This window comes from Bos javanicus, chromosome 8 (genome assembly GCF_032452875.1).
Source record: "Bos javanicus breed banteng chromosome 8, ARS-OSU_banteng_1.0, whole genome shotgun sequence".
NCBI classification, from domain to species: Eukaryota; Metazoa; Chordata; class Mammalia; order Artiodactyla; family Bovidae; genus Bos; species Bos javanicus.
The window spans coordinates 75,793,923-75,813,128 of NC_083875.1; the positions used below are offsets into that span (position 1 = coordinate 75,793,923).

Genomic DNA, 19,206 nt, shown 5'->3' on the forward strand with positions numbered 1-19,206 from the left:
AAGTATGTCCCCTGTTGAGGGACATCTGGGGTGTTTCCTGTGTCCCCTGACCTTGTGCCCCTCATCAGCCAAACCTCTTGAGAGGCCCATTCCACCTCATCAGGACCCTGCTCGCTGGCCCTTCCTTCCCTCTTCCTCTGCCCCAGCTCTGTCCACACAACTGCAGTCTCCCCAGTCTCTATTTCAACTCTTCTGAGCTCTAGACCACACGAAAGGCATAATCATTTATTGAGCACTGACTCTGTGCCAAGCACCATCCTCAGCATTGTACATGTTTTGTTTCATCTAATCACATCAACACAAAAGGTAGGTATTTTGATACTTTACAAATGAGAAAACCGAGGCCCAGCAAGTCAGAGTAACTTGCCCAGGACTCTACACACCTATTGCCCAAGTCCCATAGGCAACTCAAAGTCGATGTGTCTTCAGTATAAATTATCATCTTCCTCTTCAAACCAGTGCCTTTCCCATTCTTCATGTTCAGTGGGGACATCTCCAATACCCCAGGCCCAAGCCAGCAACTGGAAGGCAGCCTTGGCCCCTGGCCCATCCTCACCCACTCCTCCCTCCAGTCTGAACCTAGCCTGAGGCTTTTACCTCCTTGGTGTCAGGCGAATCCTTTCTCTTCTGTCCACCCTCCAGCACTGACCTGTGAGCTGTCCTGCTGCCCCACCTGGAACAGCCTTGCCCCACACTTCCTTACAGGCCCCAGTCTCCCCCTTTTCCAGCATCCTGCAAACTGCAGCTCAGGTGGGCTTTCTAAACCTCATCTCACCAGGTCCCCACCTCCAGAAGGAAAACCAGCGTCCTCTACCCACCCCCCACCCTGCCCTGTCTCCTCAAACCATGAAGTTCGGCATCCAGCCCCAGAAAGGACCACCCCACCACCCTTTGCTCTGTCTCATCCTCTAGGAAGCCATCTGTGGCCTCAGCTCAAGACTGAGCTGTGAGCCCCCTCTGAGCCCCACACGCAGCTCCTTCTTCACTCCTCAGCTCTTTCCTTGTGATCACCTGTCCTGAGTAGGGACTGTGCTCCTTGAAGACAGAGACCCAACCTTACCCGCAGAGCCTGTACACCGGAGGTGCTCAATGGCTGCTGAAAGGCTAAAAGCAGAAGCAGGGACAGAAGCCATGGGTGATGCTGCCTTCTGAGTCCCAGAAGCAGGATGATCCTCCCAGCCTGGGATCGGTGGACCCTGGCTGCCCCGGCTCTGCACCTGTTCCCCAAAACCTCATGAGACCATTTCCTGCCCCCTGCCTTTTGACAGGATTTTCCTCTCTGCTTCTTCCTTTCCAACTCTGGAATTCCCCACGGTGGGAGAGCTCTGCCCCCACGAAGAAGGCAGAGTCTGCCTCTTACCTCCTCTCATTCTACTTCAGGCATTTTCAAGGATGGGGTGATTATGCTCCCATGGGTGAAAAAATTGGATCCTTGAAAGGGAGAGATTTTTAAAAATCTTACTTTTTTTGTATAAAGCAAAGATATATGTACAGTACACAAACAGATATACGGTATATCTGTGGTATTAAAATATCATGCAATTAAGGGAAAAAAGTGCCTAAAAGGCTCCTGAGGAGGGGAGACAAAGGAAAACAAAAATGTTGAGAAACTCTGATCCACACACTGGGGCCTTGCCTTGCCTGGTCCAAGGACTGGCCAGGACTGAAGGAGAGTCCAGAGTCTTCTCCCAAGGCAGCTCAAGATTCCTCCAGGGCTGACCCCCCACCTGCCAGCTGGAATCCCTCCCCCATGCCATCCCCTCCCTGCCCTGTGCCTGGCAGCCCACCCTTCCATGTCCGGGCTCTTCTAATCTAGTCCTGTCTTAATGAGGCCACTGATCGGCCCTTCCACTTGCTCCCCTGGGGGCCACCCAGCTCCCAGGGCCGGCAGGAGTTGGAGGCCCCGCAGCTCCTGCCCAGCCTTGGGCTACAGCATAACCTGGGAGCTTCTGAGAGAACCCAGGAGGTAAGCCCCACCACAGGAGGCCCCCAAGAAGCGGGGTTGCCACTGTGGGACAAGGCTTTCTTTATTGGGGTGGATGTAGGGTCACAAATAGTCTTAGAGGGGCTCTAGGCAGATGGAGTCACTTAAGGGTGGTACAAGGCTGAGGGTCTATCTTCGGGGTACACGGAAACAGGGGTGAGGGAAGTGACCCCATGCTGGTGAGACGTGGTCTTGGGCAACACAGATATTTTGTGGTCTTCAAACGCCAAGGGATTCTCCAGGACCTGGGGCTCCTGTCGTTTGTTGGAGCCAATGAAGAACAAGTAGATGATGGCACCACAGTAGGCACCCAGGGGTGGTGCCACCACCGGCACCCACCACCAGTCCTTGGTTCTGCAGGCAAAAGGCAGAGACCTGCTTAGGGGGCCAGCACCCAGCATGGCACCTGCGTCTACCCCAGGCCAAGATGGGAGGAGGGGTGGCAGGGAGTGGAGAGTAGAGGGGGAACCCCCATCCTAGCCCGGGAGCTGGCCCTGAGCCTGGGACACTGATCAGCTTCAGCCTGATTCAGGGACAGCAGCGGGTCTGGGGCAGGGCTGACATTCAGTCTAGGAGCAGGGTCTGGAGAAAGGTCAGGACCCATTCCTGCCTCCCAGGCTGCTGCAAGGGGTGGCAGGGCAGTGGAGGGGGCGGATCTGCGGGGTGCTCCCGCAGCTTTTCCACCCTCCACATGCAGGGAACCCACAGGAAACTCCCAGGAGTGGGCTGGACCACGCAGTACCTGAAGACTTGTGAGCCCCAGCCAGCGAGGAAGGTGAAGAAGCGGGGAGGCAGGTCCCGGGATGGGTTGATGGCATATCCTGAGTTCATGCCCAGGGATATTCCGATGATGACAACAAGGATGCCAGTCACAATGGCCTGTGTCCCCAACAGCGTTGGGTTGTTCCCCTTGTCTGCGATGGCTAAGAGACACAGCTGAAGCATCCCAGTCACCACCACCTGGGGAGAGACACCGTGGCAGCACCTGGGGCCCCCGGTCGAGCCCAAGGGCCTCAGTGGCGCCCCCCACCCCTACCCGTGGCAGAGCCATGACTCTGTACTGTCCCATCCAGGGTTCTTGTCCACTCCACCACAGGGGGCTGCCTGCTGGCCCCTTCTTGAGTGGGGGAGGGCCTGAGGAGGGCCACCCGTGCCTGGACCACTGACCTCATCCAGGAAGCCCCTCCACAGTGTCATGTGGTCAGGAAGGTAGGTGGCAAAAATGTTAGCAGTGGCTGTGGGGCCGGTCGTCATCAGCTTTCCCCCCGAGAAGTCGATAATAGCGTCTGTGGGAATACAGACTGAGTGTGAACCTGCCCCCTGACTGAACCCCACCGCTATCCCAGAGATGAGGCGGTAGGATGGAGGGCAGGGAGCGCCTCCAAGACTCTTCTATCCCAGTGTGTTCACAGGCGAGGACACACTCAGATCTGCCCACATTTCAGGGGAGGAGGCAGAGGCTGGAGGTGGGCCGCCAGGGGCAGGACACTCACTGTAGAAGAGGCCGTAGATGGTGGCCGCCGCCACGAAGGAGCCCAGGAACTGACCCAGAACATACACGGGAAACTTCTTCCAGGACATGCGGCCTAGCGCACAGCTGGTGAAGGTCAAGGCCGCATTCATATGGGCCCCTGCAGGGAGGGTCAAGGGTGTCGGCAAAGAAACAATCAGTAATACCAAGAGCAATGACAGCAGCGATGATAATAGCGAGCATCTGTGAAGGGGCAGTCCTCACAGGGACCCTGCGAGGCAGAAACCACTGTCTCCATCTCCCCATGAAGCAAAGCAATGGGTGGAGAGTTCAGTCACTTGCCTGAGAGAACCCAGCTTGTAAAAACGGTGGGTCAAGGGGGCTCGTGAAGTGTCTGGGCAGAGGAAAGTGGCCCGTGAGGGCAAGACACCAGCTGACTTGGAGAAGGGGCTGGCTGGAAGGGGGCTGGAGGAGCCCATGGGGGACACCCGGCCGGGCTTGTCGGCTGGGGCCCGGCCTACTCACCAGAGATGTTCCCCGCCATGTGCACACCTATGGTGACTCCGAAGCCAAAACCCAAATTGACAGCGAGGTAGCTCCCCATTTTACCTCCTAGAACCATGTGGGCCACGGCGCCGAGACCGAACACCTGTAGGAGAGGGCCTCTGAGGGGACTGCCCACCCAGACAGCCCAGCCTCAGAGGAGGGCTTGGAGCTCAGCTGGGGCTCCGTGCCTCCACACGCTAGGTCTCCCTGCATTGCCCTTGGGTACCCCCTTCTGCCGTACCCTCCTCCTCCAGAGACATGCCTCCTCGTGACCTCATCCCGTTGCCCCTGCCAAGGCCTGTCACAACTGACCAGTGGAAGCTGGGTGCGTGCTAAAGAAGGAGTCGGGTGAGGAGGGAGAGTCAGGCTCCCATGGACCTAGCCAGGTGCCTAGACTCCAAGTCCACCCGAAGGGCTTCCAGAAGGACAGGGCTGGTGTGGATTGGACCCCTCAGAGCTTCTCACTCGTCAGCATAGTCCAAAGAAAATTTCTTCAGGGACTCTGCAAACTTCCTTCTGGACTCTGCCAGGACGCACCACCAACCCTCATCATCTCCACACGCATCAGCCCTGGAAGCCCACCCTCAGGCATCACCTCTTAACTTCTCACCCATCCCTAACAACCAGATCTCATCAGATGACTCTCCCCACTGAGCCCGTTCACAGGGAGGTTAGAGACCTAAATGAAGGCCCTTACTCAACCTCCCCCTGGCCACTAACACCCCTCCCACTTGCGTCTGTACTGCCTTCCCCTCTTGTCTGTGTCTTCTACCCTCCCCTTGACTGGCTCCCACAGACTTGGGTCTCTTCCTTCTTTAAAGTAGAGCTTCCACCTCATCCCGGCCTCCCTGACCAGCTGTGGACTCCTGGATGCCTCCTCCCATGTGAGTCAGGCTCTAGGAAGGACCCATTCAGTTTCAGCTTAGTTGCTAAATCGTGTCCGACTCTTTGCAACCCCACAGACTGCAGCCACCAGGCTTCCCTGGCCTTCACCATATCCTGGAGTTGACTCATACTCATGTCCGTTGACTTGGTGATGCCATCCCACAGTCTCAGGCCCTTTTCCCCTTCCCTGTCCTCCCTCCCAGCCCGGCTTCTGCTTCCCCTGTCACAGACACCAGTTCCCTTGTCCAAGGGCTCCAGCCTCTGGATTTCCCAGTGGTCCCTTCAGACATGATCTCACGTGAGTGTGCTGACTTTCTCTCTCCTCACCACTCTGCTTCCAGAAAGGACCTCCTCGTTGGCTTCCGTGACATGTCTCTCTCCTGGTTTCCCTCTTTGCTCTGTAGCCTTTCCCTCTACACAGCTCCTTCCCACATTCTTCTTCATTCATCTGCCTCATAAATACAGATGATCCCTGTGTTCTATCCCTGGCCTTTTTCATAACCCACGTCAGTCACTCCTGGGTTTTCTTACCAGCTTCAGATAAGCCTGATGGATTAATTCCCAAAACCTGCACTTGAGAGCCAGATCTCTTTTTCCAAATACCTCCGAGAAGTCTCCAGGGTGTTCCACAGGCATCTCCAGCTCTAAAGCTCACCATCTCTCAGAAAATGTGATCTTCATTCCATGTTCCCCCATCCCAGCCAAGTCAGAAACTTGTATGTTCTCCACCGCACATGGTCAACTCTGGTTACAGTCTCCCCAGATCCTACCCAGTCTCCTTGCAGCCAGAGTGACCTAACACAAAAATCTGACCATGTCTGTCTGCCTTTGGTCCAAACATTCCTGGCTCCCTTCCATTTCTAGGATAAAGTCCAAACTCAGTAAGTCACCATTTAAGATCCTTGTTTTTCATGCCTTCTGCCTCTCAGTTTCATATCGGGTCTAGTATTCTCTATGTTGAACACTAATATTACCAATAATAGCATTATATGTGTTCTCAGTCACTCAGTGATGTCCGATTCTTTGCGACCCCATGGACCACAGCCTGCCAGGCTCCTCTGTCCATGGAATTTTTCAGGCAAAAATACTGGAGCAAGTTGCCATTTCCTACTCCTGGGGATCTTCCCTATCCAGGGATTGAATCTGCATCTCTTGAGCCTCTTGCATTGGCAGGCAGATTCTTTACCACTGTGCCACCTGGGAAGTCAAATAACGTTACTACTATTAAAGATAATAACCATTTTGGCTTCCTTGGTCCAGTGGTTAAGACTCCACACTTCCATGGCAGGGGGTGTGGGTTCCATCCTTGGTCAGAGAACTAAGGTCCCACATGTCACGTGGTGGGCCAAAAACAAACAAACTTAAAGTAAAAAAGAATAATAACCATTTATTGAGCACTTACTATGTGCCAGGCACTGGTAAGCAAGTTCTACCTCTTACCTTCTTTAACCCTTAAACCTGTTTATGCATTAGGTATTATTATTCTCCCCATTTGACAGATGGGCAACCAGAGGTTTAGAGAAGTTGAGTGGCTTGTCTCAAGTACACATCTTGGGGCTTCCCTGGTGGTCTAGTGGTTAGGAATCCACCTGTCAATGCAGGGGACAGGGATTCGATCCCTGGGTTGGGAATATCCCACATGCTGCAGAGCAACTAAGCCCATGGGCTACAACTACTGAGCCCACACGCAGCAACTACCAAAGCCCGTGTGCCTTAGAGTCTGCTCCACAATGAGAACACCTTTGCCTTCACCAGAGAGAGCAATGAGGACTCAGTGCACCAAAAATAATAAATAAATAAATAAAATCTTTTAGAAACAAAACAAAACCTAAAGAAACAAACACATCTTGCACATGGTAAGCCAGTTTTTTAATCTAGGCAGTTGCGTAAGGCAGTCTCAGAGAAAACGACCAGATCGCTCCCTTCATGCCTTGCTTTCTCATGCCTCGGTGTTTTGCATATGCCTCTCCCTCCCTCTGGAGTACCTGATCCTAGGTCCTGAAAAACGAATACTCTACTTTAAGGCCACATTCAGATGGCACCTCCTCTGAATACTCTCTGTTTTGGACGTATTGCCTCTGAGAGACCTCTAGGTGTTCAGACTGCCGGAAATCAGAGTCTAGATCTATCATCCAATATGATGGCCATGAGCCACACATGGCTATTATGAACTTGAACTGAGATCTGTAAGTGTAAGGTACACAGCAGATTTCAAAGGCTTAGGAGGAAAAAGAAAATGTAAATCTTAAGTAATTATACATTGATTACATGTTGAGCTGGTAACATTATGGACAGGTGGGTTAAATGACTTCCCTGGTGGCTCAGATGGTAAAGCGTCTGCCTACAATGCAGGGGACCCGGGTTCCATCCCTGGGTCGGGAAGATCCCCTGGAGAAGGAAATGGCAACCCACTCCAGTATTCTTGCCTGGAAAATCCCATGGACAGAGGAGCCTGGTTGGCTACTGTTCATGGGGTCGCAAAGAATAGGACATGACTGAGCAACTTCACTATCTATCTATTAAAACTAATTTCACCTGTCACTTTTTACCTTTTTAATGTGGCTACTAGAAAAATTTTACATTACATTTGTGACTCATATTGTATTTCCCTTGAAGAGTTCTGGAGTTTTTGAAAAAAGAAATATCTGAAGAATTGTGGACGTGAGTTGAAGCCATCAGGGAGGATATGAAGACCCCTGGGAGAGGATGAACCTAGGGCTGAACGTCAGCCCTCAGGGGTGGGCGTTAGAAACCCCAGCCAGAGCCACCATTGAAATGGAAGAACAAGACTTCCCTGCTGGCACAGTGGATAGGAATCCGCGTGCCAACGCAGGGGACAGGGGTTCGACCCTGGTCCAGGAAGATTCTACATGCCTTGGGGCAACTAAGCCCATGCCCCACAACTACGGAGCCCATTTGCTGCAATTACTGAGTCCAAGCGCCTAGAGCCCATGTTCTGCAACAAGAGAAGTCTCTGCAATGAGAAGCCTGTTCACCACAACTAGAGAAAGCCCACATACAGCAACAAAGACCCAGCACAATAAAAAATTAATAAGTTAAAAAAAAATTAAGAAATGGAAGAACAAAGAGAGAATGTGCCCTATACCCCAGAAAGAAGCAGTTTCCCAAGGAGGGTGTGGCCCACATGGTCACGAGCTGCCTCTGGGTCAAGCGTGAGAAGGCCTGGAAAGCATCCCATTGGATGTGACAACCCAGGGTTCTTGAGTAGGTGGGGAACACTGTCTTATCAGGGCATGGGGTCAGAAGTCAGGTCCAGAGAGCAGGAGGGGAGGAGGTGGTAAGGAACAATTGAAGAGACCAGTGGAGACATCTCTTTGGGAACTTGCCTGAGAAGGGAGGGGGACTAAGTGTGATAAATGAAGCGGCTCACAGAGAGAAGGGAGGCGTGTTCTATGTTCTGCTGTTTTAGGGAGTCTTGAGTGTGCTAAGGTTGAGAGAGGGAGGGGCTGGAGATACAGAAGAGAGAAAAGAAGAAGCAAAGTGCCAGAGGAGCCTGGGGCAGGGGGTGGATGAAAAGGAGTGGAGGCTCCTGCCTAGGGGAGGGGGCATTTGTGGACCCACAGGAAGGGGAGTGTGATGGGTGAGGAGCCAGACACACCTGACAGTTCTCTGTCAGACTGGAGACCAAGCCATTTGCTGATGAAAAATGGCCGGTGAGTACACTAGATTTGGAACAGTCTGAGAACCAGTGCATTAGCCTGGAGAGGGGAGGGGAGAGGCCACTGAGCAGGGCCTGCTGGGTCCCGCAGGAGCCCAGGACAGGTGCAGAGGAGTCCAGACACAGGCCGGCTTGGGGCCAAGGGTGGGGTGAGGATGAGAGGACAGGGGCAGAGGGGGCATGGGAGTGGGGAGTGAAGCCAGGCCAGGCTGACAGATTCGGAGTAAAGAGATGCAGGGACTGGAGCAGGCATGGAGGGTTTGAAGAGCAAGGTCCCCATTTCCAAGTAGGAGCTCAAAACCATTTACTAAAAACAATGAATGAGTGAGTAAACCCCCTCTGCGCCCCTGTGTGTCAGGGTTGCCAGCTGGCAGCCCCTGGACCTCATCTGTTCAGCACACGTTTTGTTTGATTCATTTGGTTTTGATGCACAGAAGTTTCAGCTTCTCTTGCAAAATCAGAATCTCTGTCAACAGCAGCCTGCATTCCAGGTGATGTGGCGACAGTCAGCCAGAGTGGTGGCAGCCATGTCCTCACACAGGTCAGCACTCCGCCGTTAGCCACAGTCCCCACCTCCCTCGGTGATTCTCTCAGGGCCCGACAAGGTGAGTTTTGCAGCCCCTGCCCTGTTGCTCACAACCCCAGCTGGGTTTCCAGGGCACTGATAGCCCAGCTCCTCCCCTCCCTGGCCAGTGAACGTGGCCCAGCCTGTCCAGGTGCTTCCAATAGCCACAGGCCCAGCCTGGAGGACAACACCCCCGGAGGCTAGAGTGGAACTGAGTAGAACAGTCTGCTTCCTTCAAGTTGCTGCAATAAATGGGGCCCAAGGTCACTCTAGCTTTTCTGGCGAAACCTTCACGCTGATGACTCATTGAGTTTCCTATCACCTGAGAAAGCCCCCACTTCTTGGCACAGGTCTGACACCTAAAAATAACAACACAATGTCCCCTGTGAGCTTACATCTCACAAAGTTCTTTTACACATTACTTCCCTTCAATCCTCACGGCAACTGAGTGGCAAATGTTTCTGCTCCCAGGGAAAACCAAGGCCTGGAGAGGGGTCTTGAACTTTCCAAAGCCTGGACCTGAGGGCCTTCCCTCGGCTGGGAGAGAGTTAGAAATCCAGCTAAGGTAAGGGACAGAGCATGGAGATCAAGGGTCAAGATCAGGATATTAGGCTAGACTGGATTTAATCCTTAACTTAAAATGTGACTTTGTCTCACAAAGCCTTGGTTTCCCCATCTGTGAAATGGGGATAATAATAGCATCTCCCTTATAGGGCTGTTATGAGGATTTGGGAAGAAGGTGCACAGGAGGGCTTAGCATTATAGTGCCTGATATGCAGTAGTGTTCAATAACAACCTCAATAAAGGGAGGAGAACCGCCAACGTGGGTAGTGGGCAGGCAGGAATGCATGTGGGTGGTGCCTGCTTTCCCTAGGAGCTCTCCCAGGAGGCACCCTCCCACCTCCACAGTGCCAAGGTCTAACAACCCTCATGGGGCTGGAATGTCTTGTCAGCAATTAATTACTTTGCCCTGGATTAAGGCAAGAGAGGGTCCAGATGCTGTCTTCATGGCTCAGGAGGGCAGGTAATGGAGGAGAGGGAGACGGTGAGAGGCAGGGAGGGGAGAGCAGCTGAGAGAGTTTGTCAGCTTGAGAATCAACCAACACATATGAGCCACATGTATGCTGGGTGTCCAGCTCCAAACCTTCTTCACACAAGTCAGCCAGCTCAATATTAGCATCGCACTCACCACTGAGAAAGCTCAAGTTCTTAACAGTTAAGATATTTATGTAAGATCATACAGCTAGAAGAGAGCAGAGCCAGCATTCACCCAGCTCCAAAGCTCATGGAGGCCCAGTTTCACACTGTTAATAATGTCTGGGGCCAGACTGGACATCAATCCAGTCAATCCTAAAGGAAATCAACCCTGAATATTCATGGGAAGGACTGATGCTGAAGCTGAAGCTCCAGTATTTTGGCCACCTGATGCGAAGAGCTGACTCACTGGAAATGACCCTGATGCTGGGAATGAGTGTGTGGAAGGCAGGAGGAGAAGAGGGCGACAGAGGATGAGATGGTTGGATGGTATCACCGAAGCAATGGACATGAATTTGAGCAAACTCTGGGAGATGGTGAAGGCCAGGGAAGCCTGGCTGCTGCAGTCCATGCGTCGCAAAGAGTCAGACACAACTGAGAGACCAAACAACAACAATAATAATGTCTGAGAAGACAGGCTCTGAGCACAGAGAGACCTGCCCAAGGCCAGCTGATGACTCAGTGGCAGAATGATCAGGATAAGAACCCAGGTGTCCAGAGTCCCCGGGGCAATTTGGGTCCCACTATCTCTCCTACACTGTGACTCAGTGCACAGACACTCACACGCACGCACACACACTCATCCTCTCCCCTCCCCCGACCACCACCTCTGTTGTGCCCCTGAAGCCATTGTTCCCCTCCCCAGAGGCTAACCCTTCTTGTCACGGACCCGGACCTTCATAAGGTACAAGCAAGAGTGGCCACAGCTTAAGGCAGAGGCTAGATGGGTGAGTGACTGCGCTGAGGCAGGACAGGGAGTCCCCAAGAAACCCCACATCCCACTTGCATCTGGATTCTCCCCTGTGATCCCCTTAAAGAGCCCTCCCCAGGTCCCCCAGGACCTCCCAGGTTGCCATACCCTACTACTCCGGGCTGTCCACAGCCCCCCACACTGCTGACTGCTCCCCTTTCTTCTGTAACCTGGTGTCCCCCCACCTTCCCCCTACCCCAGTCACCCAGTCCCTTCTGTGTGCTCTCTTCATTCTTCAGGCTCTGTCCTCAACTCAGTTCATTTTTCTTTCTATACGTTCTTATTGTACAAATTCCATAACCACTATTCATGTTCTGATGAAGTCTAAGTGTTTGTGTCAGCCCAGACCACGTTGCAGAGTTCCAGGCCTCTATACCCAGCCATCCCCACCCCTGAGATTCCCCCCACCCCCAGCAGCTCACCTGAACACAGGAAAGCTGACCTCACGCTGAAATGGCCCCCTCAGCATTTACCCCACATCTGTTGCTTGCAGTCTCCTTTGTTCTGTCTTCTCTAATTCCCCCGGATGTGTGCTTTCTTCTCCATCCCTGGACCAGACTGACCCTGGACCTCCCCACACTCTCTCTCTGTCCTAGGCCATCCCAACAGCTTCTTCTTGGGCTCCCCTCCCATCAGCATAGCCCACTCTGCTTAGGCACCACACGGAGCCCAGAATTTCTTCCTAAAACCCACATCTGGCCATATCACTCCCCTCCTGGAAAACCTTCAGTGTCTCCGCATCACCCTCAGGATTAATTCTCAAAGCCTCCACATCCTCTCCAATCTCTTTACTCTTTGTTTCCCTTCTCCTCACTCCCAGTCATGCCCACAATGCACCCACCCACCTGTAACTCAGGATTTCATTTCACCCACATATCGTGAGCCCTTTCTCTCCCAAAAAGACTTGGTGAGAAAGACAAGTCCTTGTTTTCCTACGCTTCTCCCTCAGAGGCTGGGGAAGGGACAGTGTGATCCAGGGCCCAGAGGTGGGGAGCAGGTCATGGGTTGCCCTTACGGAGCCCCGCCTTTCTGAGGCCCTTTCCTGAGACCCCTTCCTCAGAGTCTGCTCACCCTGTACCCCCCGCCCACTCACCATCATGACATACGTGCTGATGAACTCCGCCAGGAACTCTCGAACATTCTCGTTCTGCCATATGACTTGCATCTTTGTTGCTGTAGGTGTCGAGACCACCTTGGACACGCGGGTGGACCTGAAGCAGCAGCCGGAGGGGCCCATGGGCAGAAATGAGATCAGGTGAACTTACTGTCATGGCTGAGTTAATGGGTAACCCAGTGGCCTCTCCACACATGCCTGCTCTTGCCCAGGGCAGCTGGTACCTCGGGGGTCAGAGGCACATGAGAGCCCAGGGACGTGGAGAGGGACCGGGGTTGGACATCCAGGTCACGTCCCTTCTTCCTCCTGTGCCAGAGACTAGACCACTGGGAAGGTGCACCCATGAGGTCAGGGTGCAGAGGGGGCAGTTGGGGAGCCTGTAAGTGCCGTCTGTGGTGCCAAAGAGCCTTGCGGGAGAAGCAGGTGGGAGAGAGCAGGGGGAGAGTAGAGCTCAGCTGTCTGCCTGCCTGCCTGTCTGTCTGCCTGTCTGTCTGCCTGTTTGCTGGGGTCAGAGTTCTGGGGACACAGGTAAGGCATCAGGCAAGATCTGGCAACTGCGAGGCTCTGCAAATAGCACAGGGTGTGGCAGAGTTAGCTCCCGGGCTCTGTGAACAGCACTGAGGCCCGAAGCACACACCAGGTTCTGTCTTTGCAGCAAGGTCCGCATGAACAGATGCTTGTATGTGAATGAGTGAGTGAATGAGTGAGTGAATGAATGAACCAATGACAGGGAAGGAGGGAGGAGAAGATGGACTGTGTCTTACTCCCCAGTGTATTCTCAGTGTCCAGCATAGTGCTGGGCACGTAGTAGATGTGCAGAGTACACTCAAATGAAAAAACTGAGACGTCATCTGTTCAGTTCAGTTCAGTTCAGTTCAGCTGCTTAGTCACGTCCGACTCTTTGTGACCCCATGAACCGCAGCAAGCCTGTAACTCTCCCCTAGATCCCCAGCACTCCCACAGTGCCTGACACACGGTAGAACATTGATAAACATTTGTTTGGTAAATGGATGATTGGATGGACAAATGAAAGAGTGAGTTAGAGGCTCTATCTTCTGTTGGGGCTGGGGGGACAAGACTTGAGTTTGGGGAAGGAGACAGCCGGAGGTTCTGGAGGAGGAGGAGGAGATACCTGCTTGCAGCCTTAGTGCTTATTCAGACTGGTGACCCTCCCCTCTCCCATGCTGCCTATCCCTCGACTTCCTCACCCTGCTGGGGACTGCCACAGCACCCCCACCCCGCCACAGATTCCTGACTTTCCCCAGCCTCACAGCAGCAAAGAGTGAGCCCTGAGAGTGAGAAATGTAAGCCGGGCATGGATAAAGCACAATCTACGTTTCTGGCTGAGAACCCAAGTTCATTTCTCACCCACCCTAGTCCTTGTTCTGTCCTTACTTCAGGAAACAAACCCAGGACTGAGCATATAGAGGGGGATGTAGCGCTGCCTGGACAGTCGGTCCAGTAGCGCCCACCCAACTGCTGCTGCCATGCAGCATCCCATAGGTGTTCCCATGCCCCTGTGACTGGCCTCCTTGGCGCTGAGGAAGAGCCTGAGGCAGCAGGAATTCAAGAACGGTCCTGGGGGCTTCCCTGATGGCTCAGAGGTAAAGAATCCACCTGCCAATGCAGAAGGCACGGGTTTGATCCCTGGTCCAGAAGATCCCACGTGCTGCTGAGCAACTAAGCCCATGTGTCACAGCTACTGATCCTGTGCTCTAGAGCCCAGGAGCCGCAACTGCTGAAGGCTTTGTATCGTAGAGCCCGTGCTCTGCAGCAAGAGAAGGCACCACCAGGAGAAGCCCACAGACTGCAACTAGAGAAGAGCCTGTGCAGCCACAAAGACCCAGCACAACCAAAAGTGAGTAAATAAACAAATACTATTTTTAAAAGATAGAAGAACAGTCCCAGAAGGTTACACAGAGGCAGAGGAGAGGCAGACAAAGCAGGAAGTCAGTGACACCAAGGGAGCCCTGGAACCCTGGCCTCTTCCTCCTCACCACACAGCAAGCAGGATTCAGTAAGTGACAACCACCAACAAACCAATGAACCAAAGATGTACTGAATGCCTAGACTGCCAACTGTGTTCAGTGCATGCGTGCTCAGTCGCTCACTCTTGTCCAACTCTGCAACCCCATGGACTGTTACCCGTCAGACTCTTCTATCCATGGGATTTTCCAGGCAGGAACATGGGATTGGGTTGCCATTTCCTTCTCCAATGTGTTTGGGGACTGTAGTAAAGAACATTGGCATGATCCCTGCTCTTAGAAAGATGAACAATTTACTAAGCAATTACTTACAGTGTAAGGAGTGTTGCAATGCAAGGAGGACAGAGGAGCCTGGTGGGCTACAGTCCATGTGGTCACAAAGAGCTGGACATGACTTAGCAGCTGAACAACAACAAGGAGTGCTGCCCCAAGTGAATGCTGGATGCTATGGGGCTGCAGGGAGGAAGCAAATGACCCAGCAGAGGGAGGAGGAGGCTCTCCCAGAGGAAGGGAGATTTAGGTCGAGAATAGATGGATGGTCAGATGAAGGAGCATCAGGGAGGTCAGGGAAAGTCCTGGGCATTGGAATGGTTTGGACAAAGGCTTACAGTGATAACAATGTGTGAAGTGTAGAGGAATTCTGCAAGGACGGGCTGCAGAGAGAGGAGGCAAAGCGGCATGAGAGGGGCAGAGAGGGCAAATGGCCTCATAGCCCACGCTAAGGGGTCTGATCCCACAGGGTCTTGGGGTGGAGGAGTTAGGCAGGAGCACTGCCTCCTGCTTGGAGGCAGAAATGAGGGAGCAGGAGTGGAGGATGTGTGAGCAATCACACGTTCAGCCCAGACAGGCTGAACGATAATGGCAGCCAGAGCCAAGAAGGTGCGTGGAGGTGGCCAGAGGAAGGCAGTCCTACGAACAGATGTGTGTCTCATTAGAGAGGAGGATGGAAAGGGGAGAGTCCGGGATGCCCCGGCTCTGGATGGAGCCGCACAATGGTGTGTGAGGCGCATGAGAGAAGCGGCAGGCCTAGGCAGAGGATGGAGTCACCTCTGGGTGTGCTGAGTTTGAGGAGCCCACTAGACAGCTAAGTGGAGGTGACCATAAAGGAGCCTGCTGGTAACGTGGTCTGGTTTAGAGATACCCATTTGGAGGTCACCCAATCAGAGATGGTCATTTCATCCAGGGGCAAAAATGAGAGAGCTCACAGAAGGGGAGTCAAAGAACACTTATCCTACAAACCAAGAAACCAACCATCAACCAGGTAACTACCTAAATACATGCATGCTCAGTTGCTTCAGTCATGTCCAACTCTTGGGATCCTATGGACTGTAGCCCACCAGACTCCTCTGTCCATGGGATTCTTCAAGCAAGAATACTGGAGTGGGTTGCCATGCCCTCCTCCAGAGGATTTTCCCAACCCAGGGATTGAACCGCATCTTTTATGTCTCTTGCATTGGCAGGCGGGTTCTTTATCACTCTGGGAAGCCCCAATTACCTAGTTCCTTGCTAATTAAGGAACTAAATATCTGACCACTTAGCAACCAACTCTTTGACTAATCAACCTAGCAACTTAACCAACTAACTGGTTCTCCTATTAGCCAACTCATTTAATTATCTAAGCAACCAACCAGCTGCAAACTACTCAATTAACCTCAAGCCAACCATTCAAGCTGCTAACTTGTATTCATCCATTTAACAAACATTTGTTGAGCATCTACTTAGGAGTCAGGCACAAGGGGTACAAATAAACCCTGCCCTCGGATGGGTTCTTCCATAAGGAGATGGATAACTCCCTCAGAGCAAGCAGCCCCTGGGGGTGGGAGGAGGGCAGGTCAGCAGAGACTTTGGGAGAATGGGCACATGGTGGCTGTGAGGGAATAGGGAGGTGGAAGTGAGCACCTCTTATACTTTTTAGGAGAATGGTGGTTAGATGTGAGGCATGGGGGACAGACTTGTAAGGACAAGGCTGTGACTTCTGGCTGGAGCGCTGGGGGAGACAGGGATCCTTGACTGAGCTGAGACCACAGGAGGCAGGGGGGTTGGCAGGAAGAAGCCTGTCCTTAACTGGGGATAAGCTGTCTGGGCCACTAGAGGGTCTTGGCAAACAGGGTCCAAAGCCCTGGGAGAGTCTTGAGTGGGCACAGTGACGTTGACAGCACAGAGGCGACCCATGCATTCTGTCTATCCTGGAGCACACAAGCAGACCAACACCCATGCTCATGTGGAGCCGGCAGGCAGCAAGGAAAGGAAGCAAGTAGCACATACATTAGTGTGGTATTGAGATGTTCTACCTACTGTCCTACCTACATACCGGGAGCTAGAGCAGGGAAAAGGGAGAGGAAGGTCTTGGAACGGGCAGCCAGGTCCCTTCACTGAGAAAGAGGCATTTGAGCCAAGACAGGAAGGAGGTGAGGGAGCAAGCCACACGGGAAACTGCGGGGAGAATGTTCACGTAGAGGGGACGGTCACTGAAGGACTCTGAGCATGTTTGAAGGGAAGGAAAGGAGGGGAGAGTGGGTGGGTAGGATGAGGGAAGGTCAGAGAGGAAATAAGCACTGAATAGGCAGGGCCTTAGCCATTGCAAGGACTTTGGGTTTCATTTCACCTCGAAGAGACCTGAGCCTGAGCAGGTGGGAAGTAGTGAATTCAGTTCAGTTGAGCACAACCTGCGTAGGGGCAGCTGGAACCCCCTGCCCAGCCCCTTGACCCTCATCTGGGTCTTTCTGAGCCTCCCCTCACCCCAGGGCCCAGCCCATGCTTGGCTATGGGTGCAGGTGGGAGAAGCTCTTCTTCAGGGCCCCATGGCTGGAGCAGGGTGGGAAGGAGGGAGTCTTGGTGCATCAGCTGCCATGAGGGAGGAGCTAGGATGGGTCAGGGAGGGCCCTGGGGGTGTGTTGGGTGCCGGACCAGGAGGGCTGAGGTAGGGGAACATGTGGGATGCTTACCGCCTCTTCCTGTCTGACTGAGTCATACTGTCTTTGAGATTTTTAGATGCTGTAAAGCCAAAGAGAGGTCACTGGGGCTGGGGGCCACAGAACTTGGCCCCTCATTCCCATCAGACCTCAGTCCCCCAGGGGAGAAGCCACAGGGACAGCTCCTGCCAGTGCCAACACCTCAACCCAGCCAAGCTGGCAAGAAGGGAGAATGAGGGGTGTGTGTGCTTCAGCCAATAGGGAGAGGCCCTGGAGCCCCACCCCCACCCCTGCTGGCCTCAGGACCCCTGGCCCCCTAGGCCAGGGCCCTGCCAAGGTCCTCCTGACCTTCCCAAGCCTGCAGCCTAGCTCTGGACAATGGAGATGCCCCCAGGCTCCCTGCAGCCTTTCCACCCTCGCACAGGCAGGTATTACTGCCTTCAGTTGAACCTCAAACCCTCCTGTTACTGACTTTCCAGGGCCTTATCTGCCTCCTCCTTGCACACACACACACACACACACACGGGGACACACACACACACACGGGCACACACACACACGCACGCGCACATACACCCCACATAGTATGAGGTCCTGAAAATTCACTTAGTCCATATCCCCACCTCAGAACAAAGTCTACCCTCTCACCTTTCCTGAAGACACCCACCCCTTTTATTCCCATTTTCCTTGAAAATGTCAGCACGAAGGTGAACCTGGACCTCCCTATCTTGCATGCTCCCTATTCTCCAGCCCCATTTCTTCCAACTGCCGTGCAAGCTCCCGCACCTCACCCTAACTGCAGAAACCCTCAGCCCTGGCCCAGAAGGGGCTCCAGAGGGAGAAACCACCCCAGCAAAGCCAGGAATCCACCCCCTACTCTGATCCACATTCCTCCCGCTTTGGTCCCTTGCCGCCAGTCTCTATTCGCTCCCCACCCCCACCCCACCCCAGGCCCTCCTGGCAGCCTAGCCCCACGCATGCTCCCAATCTCTGCTCCACCACTGGTCATCCCAACAGTCAATTTACAGGTAAGGAAGCCCAGAAAGAAAGTGTGATGTGCCTGTATGAGGCAGCAACTCAGGACTAAACCAGAACAAATATCCAGGCCTTCAACTCCTAGCTGGGTTCCTTCCCCAGCCACTCCCAAGGTCGTCCCGTGCCCATATGGTCCCCAGGAATGGCATCCCCGAAGCCTGAGTCCCAGGGGAGGCCCCCTGTCCCAGCCCTACCTGGGGCCCAACTCACTCTGCTGAAAGGCCTTATGCTCCCAGTTGCCTGCCTTGGGGCCTCTCAGTCACAGCAGCCCCTGGACAGCTTCCTCCATGACCGTCTCAGGCTCTGGCTGCAGCCCCTGCCAGGGCTCTGTGGTCCCTATGTCCCCAGCCAGAGCCCGCCTCTCAGCCCTCCTCAGGGCGACCCGAGTGCTGCTCTGCTCTGCTCCTCCAGGGAAGAGGTCAGTGGAGCAGGGGTTTGGCCCTTGTCACTCGAGCCAAGTGCAGACACACTGCCCAAAATAGCACCCCTTCTCCTGCCAACAGTGCCGTGGAGACGGGGTTCTGAGGCAGCCCTTGTGAGGTCAGAGGCGGAGCTCCCGGTGGGCACTCTGGGCCTCTCGGTTTCAGAAGAAGGGCCTGTTGTACCAAGCCAAGTGTCCAGCACAGAGCCAGAGGAAGTACCCCCCTGGGTCGTGGAGCTGGGGGAGACTCCGGAGGCCCCTGAATCCCCCTCTGTGGGCAGAACTGCACAGAATGGGGATTTGAGGTGGAAGATTCTGAAGATCAACAGCCAGGTGGAAGGGCTGGGAAGAAGACCCTGAGTCAGTCCTAAGGAAGCCTCCATCCCAAAGGAGGAAGAGGAGACTCAGGCCCTGGACTCTGAGGGGAAGAGACTAAAGCCATATTTGCAGGAAAACCTCAGTCCAAGAGGGGAGGTGGAAGCCAGCCTGGTTCTCTGGAGGCTCTTAGTCTGGTAGGGAGGAGAAAAAGCCTGGGCCTCATCCTCTGGGAGCCCCCATTTTATTTTAGAGGGGAAAGCGGAAAGCTAGGCCCAGCCCTCAGGAA

At 53.7% G+C, this 19,206-nt stretch overlaps 1 protein-coding gene across 4 annotated transcripts; it reads right to left on the bottom strand.

Moving 5' to 3' along the window:
* Positions 1 to 211: 211 nt before the first annotated feature.
* Positions 212 to 18,674, bottom strand: AQP7 (aquaporin 7). Of its 4 annotated transcripts, none has more exons than XM_061425932.1 (8): positions 18,392 to 18,674; positions 17,180 to 17,228; positions 12,229 to 12,346; positions 3,981 to 4,104; positions 3,478 to 3,615; positions 3,152 to 3,270; positions 2,727 to 2,944; positions 212 to 2,338 (listed from the first exon to the last, which is right to left on the bottom strand). In XM_061425932.1, the coding sequence occupies exons 2-8, from the start codon at positions 17,203 to 17,205 to the stop codon at positions 2,089 to 2,091; spliced, it is 993 nt and encodes a 330-aa protein (XP_061281916.1). In that variant the 5' UTR covers positions 17,206 to 17,228; positions 18,392 to 18,674; the 3' UTR covers positions 212 to 2,088. The 4 variants fall into 4 exon arrangements, with proteins under 4 accessions (XP_061281916.1, XP_061281917.1, XP_061281920.1 ...); XM_061425933.1 differs by having other exon boundaries at positions 18,376 to 18,674; XM_061425936.1 differs by lacking the exon at positions 18,392 to 18,674 and having other exon boundaries at positions 12,242 to 12,346.
* Between the last annotated feature and the right edge of the window lie 532 nt (positions 18,675 to 19,206).